This window comes from Pecten maximus, chromosome 16 (assembly GCF_902652985.1).
Source record: "Pecten maximus chromosome 16, xPecMax1.1, whole genome shotgun sequence".
NCBI lineage: Eukaryota > Metazoa > Mollusca > Bivalvia > Pectinida > Pectinidae > Pecten > Pecten maximus.
In genome coordinates, this window is record NC_047030.1 from 11,716,924 (window position 1) to 11,730,275 (window position 13,352).

General features: G+C 36.7%; 1 protein-coding gene across 1 annotated transcript in view; it reads left to right on the forward strand.

Annotated features, from left to right (window-relative positions):
• Positions 1–3,862: 3,862 nt before the first annotated feature.
• The window catches only part of LOC117344482 (GRB10-interacting GYF protein 2-like), a 34,954-nt gene continuing 25,464 nt past the window's right edge, over positions 3,863–13,352 (forward strand). The window contains exons 1-5 of the mRNA XM_033907236.1: positions 3,863–3,945; positions 5,138–5,199; positions 7,582–7,801; positions 8,024–8,144; positions 8,745–8,859. Of these exons, the coding sequence (XP_033763127.1) occupies positions 5,168–5,199; positions 7,582–7,801; positions 8,024–8,144; positions 8,745–8,859 (488 nt within the window). The 5' untranslated portion in view covers positions 3,863–3,945; positions 5,138–5,167. The remainder of the gene's footprint in view (positions 3,946–5,137; positions 5,200–7,581; positions 7,802–8,023; positions 8,145–8,744; positions 8,860–13,352) is intronic.

A 13,352-nucleotide genomic window follows, 5' to 3' on the forward strand; every position in this document is an offset into this window, starting at 1 on the left:
ATTACTGAGACCACAACAAGGGTAATTATCAGTATGTCACCCTGTGTAACAGAATATGATAATAGGAATAGTTATGTCGCCGCGAAAGAACGATGGCCGTCGAATTAATCCTCGCTCGTTCTCCATTGGACGATATAGCATGAACCTTCGTGTGGACACAGAACGAAGATTATCGTTATTTCGCATCGTTCTCAGGAAAATTATCAGTATTTCGTCCTGCGGTCGACAAAACCAATATCACAGTGATATTTCACAGTGAAATAACGATGGTTAGCGGACGGAATAACTTCAAGGTAGAATTTTTCCGTTGTTTCGCATTTTCTTCTTCTTCTTCTTATTATTCGTTCTGTCTCTGCGAAGGGGACTAGATTCTACAGTATGTTCTTCGGGAGAACTAATGAAATGGCACAGATCTGCCACCATATGTTTGAATGATTCTTGAGTTTCCGACTGTTAACAATTTCTAAAAAAAAAATGACTTAAACTTACAAGATCCTAGTTTTGAGGAAGAACATTAACTGAATCGGGACCAAAATATACGCATCGTGCGAATACTTACCGTGAAACATTTACATGGAATATTTTTATGAATGCCTACGATGTTCGGAGTATTCCGTAAATGTTTTATAACAAACCACAAACCTGGTACAAAACTTCCTTGCTTCCTCATAAAAAGAAACCTACTGGGCCTAGTCTAATATACGAATTAGATTTGGCTGACAACTACAAATCTACGTTTGTTTAATGGATGTGCGAATATTTTCTGATAATGTGTTCAAAACTCGATCAGTTAAACTTACCTGTTCCACAACTGATGATGGAAACGTTGGGAAAATAGTTCAAACACCTGCCGCACGTTAAAGTCACGGGACCGGAAATTGATGTCATCATGGAAAAGCCTGCTGATGCTGCTGAAAGGTCACTGCGTGTGTGCGCGTCATTGTTGACGTCATCATGACCAGGGTGCGTGACATTTAGCGTATTATTAGTCCCGGCGATCAACAATTGTTGTGAAAACTAGAGCATTCTAAATCATTACGCGGTATAATTTCATCATTTCTCTGCTATAAAAAGGTGGATAGTGGAGTTAAGAAAATTGCATACATTAACCAGGTCACCGCACTCGACAGCATAGATCCATCAAATTCTCCTCGATAGTCTGAAGGGTTTTCGCTATCTAACCGCGATGGATAGGTGGTCACCTTCTCACTCATTCACTCGCTCCCTCGAAAAAAACCCTTGTCGGTTACAAATAAGGGTAACTCTCATGGCCGGTGTCTTCACGCTTTAATGCGCATCCGTTTAAAATGTAAATTGTGAAAAGTGAAAAGTACATTGTATATTGTGAAGGTGCTTTTGGGGCTTGGTTAATTTGGATTGTTAAAATTAATGACACGCCTCAGTATTGAAATCTAGCCAGTCCCCGCCCCCACTATACACACCCAAATACACATAGGCTGTAACGAATTCTCAGGTCCCTGTGATAAACACTAGTGTAGGTCCAAATATAAAAAGTATGTAACAAATTATCATATCCCTGTGATAAACACTAGTGTAGGTCCAAATATACATAGACTGTAACGAATTATCATATTGATCCCTGTGATAAACACTAGTGTAGGTCCAAATACACATAGGCTGTAACGAATTCTCAGGTCCCTGTGATAAACACTAGTGTAGGTCCAAATGTCCCTGTGGTTATGAGGCTTCCTTCCTCAGGATTAGTTCGGTCACACTGTTTAAATCAGAGTTAAATATGGAAGCCTCACTGCAGTCAGCATGAGTTACATCGGAGAAGGCATGTCCTTAAATATTTGTATACCTGTAATGGCACATTTTCAGTAGAAAATGTACGTATTGTGGTAAAAAGTTAAGGATATAGACAATCATTTGAATATTTACTTTGTACCAGAAAATTGGAATTAACTTCGGCGGTGTTTAAGATCAGTAAACTACATTTAAGGGGTATTTAAGACCAGTAAAATTCCCAATGAGATGGCGATGTCGGCCATGAAATTTTGGGGACTCCTTATTTTTCATCCACTTACATCTCGCCCCGACACTCTTTTTTGTAAGCTTTTGCATTTTTTTTTATACGACACGGCGACAGTTAAAGTCATTTCGGATTTTCTCGTCCGGCAGTCGACATCCGTCGCGGATATACATGTTATGATGTAAGGAGGAAGTAATTGAGTATCGGATAAGCAGACATTATGTTGGAGACGCTTGTACATTTTTGATATAGGGAAATTGAAATGATTTATCGTATAGTGGTAAGTTATTCTCTTCTGTAAGAAAAGATTGAGGTAATCGGTTTATTTTGAAGAACCTGCAGGACCCATCGGATATAGTACCGTAAATGATTCAAATATAAAATCAGCAATATGGGTGTCAGTCATGATCAATGCCTGGTGGTCCCTTTGCAAATGTGGAATCGACAAGTTCCATATCATTATTTATTTTTAAGAACCAGAAACAGCTTATTACTAAGCTGTATGACGAGCGTGATATTTAATTTTGCCTATTGTTAGTTTTCCATTTGTAGACAGTAAGAACCCCGTTTCCCCTACCAACGGTGTTAACTATTACAGCAGCTGAGTATTCAACGCCTTTTTACCATTACCATATAAAGTTGACAAATGTCGACTCACTGACGGAAACAATTAATAACAACACTATATATATATATAAATTAATCTAGCCCGGCCCCCTCCCCCCTCACCCCAAAACGTCTGAAAAACGTGCTCTACACACTAGAGAAGGTCCAATAACAGATTCCCAGATCCCGCGCCTTTGGTGTGACGGTGTCGTCGATGAAGCAGAAGACGCATACCCTTCCGAAACGCATGGTATTAATTTTGCAGTACATTTTCATGGGTCTCCGTACAGATAGGTCATAGGCACTTGTATCTGGTAACGACACCCAGAGTTAAAATCCATTCTACCATGTTTGCTATGTAACGCCAGTTTTGATTGGTTTAAAACCATGTATTATTTTCCAATAACCCACGCTCGTGCCAATAATACACGGTCGTGAGTCACGGCTGTTACAATTTTAAATATCTAATATTCACCCATTTCATAAAAGGTTACTATAGCCGAGTGGGCTAATGGGTTAGTCTTTCAATATATTTTTATCACGACGCGAGTTCGAATCCTACAGAGCCCCCCCCACCCCCTTAATTCTTTTTTTTCTTTTTTTTATCCTTTTTTTTTTAATTTTCAAAATCAATGCCATATGATAGATGCTCTTGATCGTAGTACTGTATTGCATGTATATTTCATCAACAAATAATACAATACTCAAGAAATAAATAACAAGGTTTTCCCGGGGTTTCTTTGCTGTTTTTCTATTAGAAAGAGGTCGATGTCAGAACTAAACATAGAATAGAAATAATCAACTTTGACTCGTGTATTGTTGCAGGATATACAACTCGGACTCGGATATTTTGCAATTTTAATTAATAACTCAGGCCTGCGGCCTTCGTTATTAATTTAATTGCAAAATATCCTCGTCCTCGTTGTATATACTGCAATAATACACGAATCATCGTTAATTATTTCTTAAATATCCTCGATAAACTACTAAACACAGTTAGGCCTAAGCCTATGTGTTTGTCTTCTTCTTCTTTTGTCGTTCGGCCTCCGTCAAAAAATGACGATTACGGCATGTCTGTATTTTGTTTTACCGTCGTTTTAACGATTTTGACTTAGAAATATTGCCGGTACTCTCTGTTTGGTCATCTTTTAGCAATGAAAGATTGGTCCTTTTGACTATGCTTTGGCATGTCTTGATATCTATATCCGGTGTTTCTTCTGCTACACTTACCACTTCCGTTTCCGTATACGGGGCCTCCCTTAAGGTCACGTGATACATACACACAAACACGGCCATATTGGTTTTGTGCTTCGTGTTCAGGCTGTTGAACATTGCAAAAAAATCAGGTACCTTGTCATGCATGTGCTTGTTGGTTCACTCATTCATAAAATCATACATTTATCTTCATTATTTAACAACACATTCTATCATTATGCAATGCCAGGGCATTAAAAAAGCCCCTTTGGTTTACCGTATGCCAAAATCACGATGCATGTTTCGCGAACTGATATCGTGTGTGTTGCAATGTTTTCATAAAATTAACCATTATTACATGACTGTGCGTGAAAAAGTTCGTCTTCAACATTTGGATTCTTCTTTTTTTTTTATTAAGAGCTGTGTGATCGAAGTAAGATGAGGATGAAGTTGAATTGCTGATCCGCATGTCCGAATTTCAGGAAATAACGTTAACGTTCCTTGAAACTTTCAGGAAAGTTACTGACAAGTTCTGAATTTATCTACTGCATAATTATTTATATATGGGCAATGTTTGAGTGACAAGCCTGGTTCGTTGACGTTTAATGATTCATATCCATTCCAAATATGGCCAGACTCGGTTTGTAACAAATTCTGTCGTGTTACATGTTGTACTATAATGATTCATCAAGTGTGCATCTTCTGAAAGCTCATGTCGACGTCTCTGGTGTGTATTCTGATACACTGTCATTCGTAGGTATATGGAAGAGAAAATAACGACATAAGCATATCATATATGTCATTTTTTCCTTTCACATGTTAATGCTGAAGAATTATAACATGACCATACGTGAAATTTACTTCATATTTTAATTAATCAGAAGAATAATTGTGTGGTGTTGTCAGTCTATCAAAAACCTTTTTGTCCTGAGATCTCTGAAATTTAGCAAACTACTGATTCTGCAGGGATTTATCTGAGAAGCTCCAGAATAGAAAGGAGAGAAAGACACTAAAGACAAGACAGGCTGTCATTCATTTATTATGATGACATGAAGCCGTTCCTTCCTGAGCAGTGTTTTGTTTTAGGAATACTTTTTTTTTTGTTTCCGATAATGTATGTAATTTTGGTAGTGGACAGTTGGGTGTAAACAGGAATTTTTTTTGATGTTGTGGTATGTTCCCCATGGAATATTGTCATAATGTCAGTATACAATTACTTCATGACATCTTAATTGTGAAAAAATATGTACTGGTGATGATATTTTTGGTCTCCCTACAGGCATGTAAAATTACAACTGTGTGTATGATCATGAACTGTAAGTAATGAAGTCTTTCTTTTTCCAGAATCAGAAAAAGTGTCAAGAAAAATAAGAGATGGCAGATACATTGAAGTTTGGTCCCGAATGGTAAGTTTTATTAGTGGTCCATTGGAATGTCAATGAGTTGGCACTACACTTAGTTGAAATATAGATAATACATAGGGTATTTAATTTACATAGAAACACAGGGCCCAGGAAAAACTTTCAAAAGCACTCGTCCATCGGACGAGTTGCCTGAATAAAAGTACTCGTCCAAACAAAGAATTCACTTGTCCAGAAAATTTCAGAATTATCTGCTATACATTTCATTTTTCACATGGCTGTTTACCAATTGTATTCAATACGTTTACGCTTGTTCTTATAATGTTCATTATGTTAGTAAAGTTTTAATCCATCGATGGAAAGACCGATGATTGAACTAATACAGGAATGTAGCGAATGTAAACATCGGGAAATAGGTCACATTACGCGAGAAATTGTGAGAAAGTTTTCGATGAACCAGTATAAAATATAGCTGTGACTTAATCAGTTATTTGTCAGAAATCATAAGGGTTACCGTTTTCATTTGAATCAGTCATGTCAACACAACTGCCATCCTGTTTTTCCGGTTGACTGATAATAAAAATAACATCCAATTTTCGTTGAGCCATTTTTATGCAGACATCCTCGGACAACACCCATTATACTAACATGTCACCCGGAACATTCGGAGGTTATCGTACATGATTTCCGATTTACAGATGTAGATAGTCCTACTTACCTGCTATCATGCAGAAATTTTACTATTTTTCTTAATAATGGCACAAAAAAATACATAAGTAACAATGCATCAAATTTTAAGCAATTTTATTTCGAATACTGAAATAACATAGAGAAATTCTACTCGTCCGTCAGGGAAATCTACTCGTCAGGACGAGCGGACGTGTGCTTTTCCCGGGCCCTGAAACATAATAATATGTGTCAATAACCGCAACAGTTGAAGTGAAGTTATTATATAGTTGTGATCTCCACAAGTTAAATATCAATAAAACACAGACTTGTATTATTTATCTAGCATGTGACCATAGCAATGATCTGTCTGGTTAATTATCTAGTCATCTTTGTTATTTCTATCTCAAATAAAAGCAGCAGACTGAAGTTTTGATAAATTGTTTTGCTCTTGAATGTAACCAAACAATAAAACAATATTAAATATTTACTTAATAATAATTGCATAACTAAGACACATTTTACACATTTATTTTCAGATTAAATTTAATTTTAAAACTCTAATTATAATCGATAATTGATCGGACAAAGTCATCTGATTATCCCGATTAATCGATCGTGAAAATCTCATTCCCATCACTAATTTTCCAGATGAAAACAATTTTATGATTTCTTATTATTATGAGTTTACGATAGATTAATTTCTGTGTTTTTTTGTTGATGATTCATACATCCTATATGTTACTAAAATGTCTTATGTTTAGGAAGGGAAATCAATGATTATGTACCCTTATTTGTTTTCTTCAAGCTAGAAAGAAATACATATTTTACCCTTATAACCTACCCAATACCACAGGCCAGTAAAAGGAAAACACATTTTCAATTCTGGCCCAGTTTATATAATTAGTTTCACACCTTATGTTTAGTACAATGTCTACTTGTAATCAGTCAGGTTCAATGAGGCATTGTATACCTTGTTCACTGAAAAATGCAATTACGCACCACAGACTTGACAGTAAACACCAAGTCTACTCTTATAACAGTAACGGTTTATACCATTTGGACCAGATTGTTAATAAACTGTGATTTTATAGAGTGTATTAATTGATTATATTCACATGCTGACAGGTAACTTGAACATCAAATTAGACAATAATTTTTGTAGGATATTTTCAGGCAGGCCCAGAACCCCATTTTGCAAATTTTAATGAATCTGGTTACAAAGATAATAGTAGGTCCTAAAAATTTGGGTCGAGTCTCATAAGAAAAGCATTAGTCCAGGATTCAAATGACTAAGAAAAGCTGTTATTTCTCACATTTTCTGAGATGGAAAGACATTCATCATACAAAGAAGTATGAACCTTGTACCAGTCAGTAAAATACACAAAATAATTGTTTGAGAAGAGATTATAAATTTTCTCAGTTCATTTCAAAGTATCTAAATGAACCACACCACAATCCTTCCTTGTTGGACAACGAGGTGTATTTGTATCAGGTTAAGTAAATTCAATGCATGCAAAACCATAACTTCTTATTCTTCGCAGCCTTTTCACTTGGCAAATACCAATTAGGGAGTAATGCTAGTTCATGTTAACTTTTTATGCTATTTTGATACAATTATGTACAAGAAAAAATCTGTATAATATGTTTTGATGGTGTCACTCTGAGACTTGACTGACTTCTGTATCATCCAGATCCTGTATTTAACTTTGAATTTGATATGCACTGATCATATTTATTTTGTGCTTCAACCTTCAATAGGCTCAGAGCCTTATCGGATGGAAACAGTTTGGGCACTCCTCCGCCCTCTCCAGGCTTTGGTAAATACAAGTTGGCAGATTATCGTTACGGTCGAGAGGAGATGCTAGCACTATATAATCCAAACAGTAAAATACCAGAGGAGTTGGAGGGACAGACCTACGTTCTAGTTGAAAAAACACAAGAGCCCCTTGCATTAATACCACACTCTGAAGAAGAGCAGGTAACTCATTTGTCTTGATATGGATTGAAGTAGTTGCAGCTTAATCTTAACTCGTTTGATAAAGAATTCGAAGTAATGAGAATTTACGTCCAAGATTGAAAGTACATTCAACTATATTGTACTGTTACCTTAAAGGGGAATTTTGAAGGTTGAGTCTTTAAAATGAAAGTTAATCAGACTTAATCTTGATTACAAATAATATTAATCTGTCTTCCTTTACAGAGACTTTTATCACAGAGTGTGAACAGTATGGCAGTTTTACGAATGTTTGGGCGTGGAGGGCCCCCTGGGGTGAGGGGTGGTCGAGGGATGGGTCCAGAAAGGGGTAGAGGCCGAGGTTTGGGTAAGTACTTGTGTGCCAGTTGAAGATTTAGCAGAGCTTTCAGTTGACCATTGAATTTTAGCAATTTAGATGTCAACCGTTATTTTATCAGAAATCTAAAGAATCACATTTGCAAGTAGACATGTCCCTTCTAACCCAGGAGACTGGACTCTTTTTTGGGAGTCAACAGCACATTTTGAAGGGTCTACTGAAAACTTTATTTGAAGCATTTTCTTTAAAAAGATTGTATTATAATTAAAATGTCAATGGAAACCTTTCTCTTTTCATATGGCCGTCAAATTTGATGGAAGTATTATGGTGTAGTGTTGTTTGTCCTGCGTAAACTTTCATGTCTACAGATTTCCTCCTACATTTTTGACTGATCTCTTTAAAACTTGGTATACAGTATAATCATGATATGAAGATGTGTTGCCCGAAAAGAATTTTGACATAGCTCCTTTTGCAAAAGTTATTCCCCTTTGTTAATTTCAGTACTTGATTTTTGTCCGAAGATCTCTTAACAACATTTTTCAACTGATCTCTTTGAAATTTTGAATGCATTATAGGCATGATATGAATGTATGTATTGGCAATTTGTTGATTAAAATGTGTACATATTAGGTCGTGGGAGAGGTGAAGGTGGTTTCCTACAGAGAGGTACATCATATGAGGAGACAGGTGGTGGAGGCTTTGGTCGTTCCTCAAGTCACATCAGAACAGATGGCTGGGAGGAAGTGTAAGTACTTTAACAGGGCAGACATTTTTTCTTTCCTCTGTACAATTCCTGAATTAAAAAATATGAAATGGCAGTGAAAGAAATGTTTGCACCATTTGCAGGGCTCAAAGTTGATATTTTTAACAAGTGGCCTATTTGGCTACTAAGTCATAAAAATCTAGGTGCCAATTGGAAAAGTTAGTCGCCCGGCCAAGTTGTCTTACATTTAAAAAAAAATCTTTTAATTCTTTTAGTTCAGTGTAACATCTCTCTGTAACTTTTTCAATTATGAAAGTCATTTTAGAATTGACTGCAACCTTTGAAAGATTAACCAAATCGCATATTTACACAATTGCTAGTGGCCATGCAGGCACTTTATAGGTCAATAACTGGTTGCCAATGGTGAATTTAAGGTGCCATGTCCACTAAAATAGTCGTCACTTAGAGCTGTGAGGGAAATTATAGTTCCCTCTTGGAAGTTTGTTGTTGTCCAGTGTTTTTGTTTGGCCTGTTTTACCCCCGAATATCGGCTGTTTCCCCTAGGCAAAAAATGTTGTATTTTCCCAAAATTTCAATGAAGTTTCCCAATTATTAAAGCTGGGAAAAAAAATTTGAATGTTTCTTTTACCCATTCTGAAATTTTGTAAATGATAACATCGTGATTTCCGAAGCCAAAAAGTATTTTCCGAACCTAACTAATATGAACATTATCACTTTCAAACATGTAACATCATCACGTAGGCCTAGAGGCGTGCGATCTTTGTTGTTTTAGATCTTGATCATTAAAACGCTTTGTAATAGATGTCATTGATTTCAAGCGCTCAAATGATGCAGACATCGTAAAACCAAATACTACACAAACGAACATGAAGGTCTTGTTAGAATTAGTGATACATTAATTCGGATACTAATAGTAATTTTCCAAATCATATCTTGATATATATGTGTATATACAACAGCTCTGTGCGGGGTTTGCTACGTTATCGGCTGTAGACAGAGTATGAGGTATTTCTTGTACCCTGACAGAGTGCAGTGCATGCAGGGTATGAATACTCGTTCTTACCGGGATTTGCCACCTGAACAAGGAGCTTTCGTTGACTGATTAAGAGGAACTTGTTGATCTTTTCAAAGAATTAAAACAATGAATTCAGAACTTTAATAGCAACAAGTCATATCTCACCATGCTGGCATATTATGGGCACAAGATGATTAATTATAAACAACTTACAATGTGTTTTTTTTTGTAGCAAGTAATGTTTACTTTAATAATGCTGAAAAAATGGTGAACTATATATTAATAAATTTATTTGACAAAATCAGTACTATTTTTTTTGCAATTTGGTATTTTCCCAAATTTCTCAATATGTCGATGAATTTTCAACTCAACTCAACTCAAAAGGAAGGGAGGCTGAAAAATAATGGGAACAAAAACACTGTTGTCACTTTATAGACCTATAATCTATCTGAATTGTATAACATTGAGGAACATCTAAATTCAAAGATAAACTTATCATCATGCAGATACTTATACTTACTTCCTTACAGATAATGCTAAGGTAGCATATTACTCTTATCTTTCAAGCTTATGTGATTAGGCAACTTGTTCAACAAACATGTCTGACAACTGTTTCAGAGCATTGAGTACAGGCCAACCCATTGATAAGGACTGAGATAAGATGTAGTATTCTCGCAGGAACATAAATTTACATTATTTTTAGGCCACCTGAGTCTTTTCAATGCCTTTTGCCCATCATTGTGCATCCATTTTAGACTTCTAAGAAACTCCTGCACTGATTTCAATGAAATTTTGCAGAAACCTTCCATGGCAACAGGTCAACCAAAATTGTGAATTATAGCATCCCAAGCCCCTAAGGGACTGAGGAACAGGGCAAAAAAAAATGTCAAATTGACCAAAATTTCAAAAAGTCATCTTCTCAATACCCAAATGAGGTAGAATCAAGGGGTAAAAACTTTACTAAAGTTTATATAGGGAAATCACATTTTTGAATATCATTTGTTGACATTCTATTGGAATTGATTCTAACTTGGTTAGAAGTATCAGCATAGGATGACAGTTTAATGGTATGCACATGTTGACTCTGACTGACCCCCAGGGGCAGGTGAGCGGGGTCAAAAATGGTCAAATTGACTGAAAACCCACATAAGGTAAAATCTAATTCTCTCCATAGAAGGAGGGGTCTTAAGGTGCTTTAAAAAAAATGGTGTATTTCAAGACCCTGGGTTCTAGTGTTTGCCCCTCGGGAGGGGCTAATCTTTACGTAGGGAAATCACATTTTGGACTCATATGTTGAATTTCTATTAGAATTGACTCTCATATGTTGAATTTCTATTATAATTGACTCTCATCAATTGAATTTTAAAAGGAATTAAACAGTATTAAATACTCTTCATAAATGGAAAAGTGATAAGATGTTTTACCAAAATTGTGACTTTCATTTCTCTGGGAAATCAAATTTATGACAGGGACTTATTGCTGGGACCAGAAAAGGTCAAATTGACTGAAATATTAACTCAAGTGACCAATGACCATTAGCCTCTTGTTCTACTTCCAGTTAGTAGCAACTTTAAATAAAACTAGAGCATCAGACTGTTTCATTTTACCAAGGTTCACTCTAGGGCGTGATTTTGCGATATTCTCGCTATATTTTCATAGAAATCACATTGAAGTCTGTAGTAAAGCGAGAAAAAATCGCGCATTCAAAACAAAAATTACATGGTCTCTAAATCGGTCAATGTTACTGATTTAAGTTTCGGAACTATTCCAGGTGTATAAGATCTTGTGTGCACCAATCATAGTCACTGCGGCGCTTGTAGCCTTTACTTGTCACACCTCAAAAGTTTTGTTGACGAAAGGCGCCATGAGGTGTCGTCTGTAAATGTAATTAAAAAACATGCATGAAACTGAGAAAGTGACATTATGTTTAATGATTTTGAATGTGGTGGTATAGTATACCTTTCAACATTTATTGAAAAGAATTGTTTTGCGTGATTTGACTGATTATATCGGATATATGTATTGTAATGAACGGCATCTTCAACACTACCCTTGAGACTAGGGGATACGATATGTATGATGTAGAAATTATACCATGAGGCTGGGGTGCCGTGGAGCGGAATGTCGATATTTAGGTGTGAATACTTGATGCCAAACCTTTCAAAATATTCGTTATTTCAAATTGGTTTTCAAAGAAATTTTGAAACAACAAATCATTAATACTATATGTCGCCCCGTATATTTATATGTGCCTGACATTCATGATGTAGGCCTGCCGAAAAATGGAAACCGGCAGCGGTATTTGCTGGCCTTGTTGAATATTTTTACAACAGGCTATTTCATTAAGGTATTTACTTTTATTAGGTCATCTGACCCGAAGGGTCAGGATGACCTATAGTCATCATGCTTCGTCTGTCGTCGTCTGCCGTGCGCCGTCCGCCGTGCGTAAACTTTTCACATTTCAAACTTCTTCTCAAGTTCCACCAGTGGGATTGAGCTGAAACTTACCTGAAATGATGCTGGGATGGTCCTGACCAAGTGTTGTTATTTTTCGGGTCAGTCTGAAATCCAAGATGGCCGCCACAGCCGCCATTTTGAAAACACATTTTAAACTTCTTCTCAAGTTCCACCAGTGCTGTTGGGCTGAAACTTGCCAGAAATGATCCTGAGATGATCCCGACCAGGTGTTGTTATTTTTCGGGTCTGTCCGAAATCCAAGATGGCCGCCATAACCGCCATCTTGAAAAACACATTTTAAACTTCTTCTCAAGTTCCACCAGTACTGTTTGGCTGAAACTTGCCTGAAATGTTCCTGAGATGAGTCCGACCAAGTGTTGTTATTTTTTAGGTTGGTCTGAAATCCAAGATGGCCGCCATGTCCGCCATCTTGAAAAACACATTTTAAACTTCTTCTCCAGTTCCATTGGTGCCATTGAGCTGGAAATGGGTGAGGATGTCGAGGAAGGCGAGCCAACATAGTGTTATTTTTTTGGCCTCGTAAAAACTTTGACATGGCAGCAATGGCACCCATTTTGTAACATGATTGCGCAATCATTGTTTTCCTGAACAACACCTGTTTCAAACTTCTCAAATTCCACCGGTGGGATTCAGCTCTAACTTACCAGAAATGATCCTGAGATGGTCCTTACCAAGTGTTGTTATTTATCGGGTCGGTCAGAAATCCAAGATGGCCACCATGGCAGCCATCTTGAAAAACACATTTTAAACTTCTTCTCCAGTTCCACTGGTGCCATTGAGCTGGAAATTGGTGAGGATGTTAAGGAAGGAGGGCCAACAAAGTGTTGTTATTTTTTCGGCCTCGTAAAAACTTTGACATGACAGCAATGGCGGCCATTTTGTAACATGATTGCGCAATCATTGTTTTCCTGAACAACACCTATTTCAACCTTCTTCTCAAATTCCACCAGTGGGATTCAGCTCTAACTTACCAGGTATTATCCTTAGATGGTCCAGACCAAGTGTTTTTATTTATTGGGTC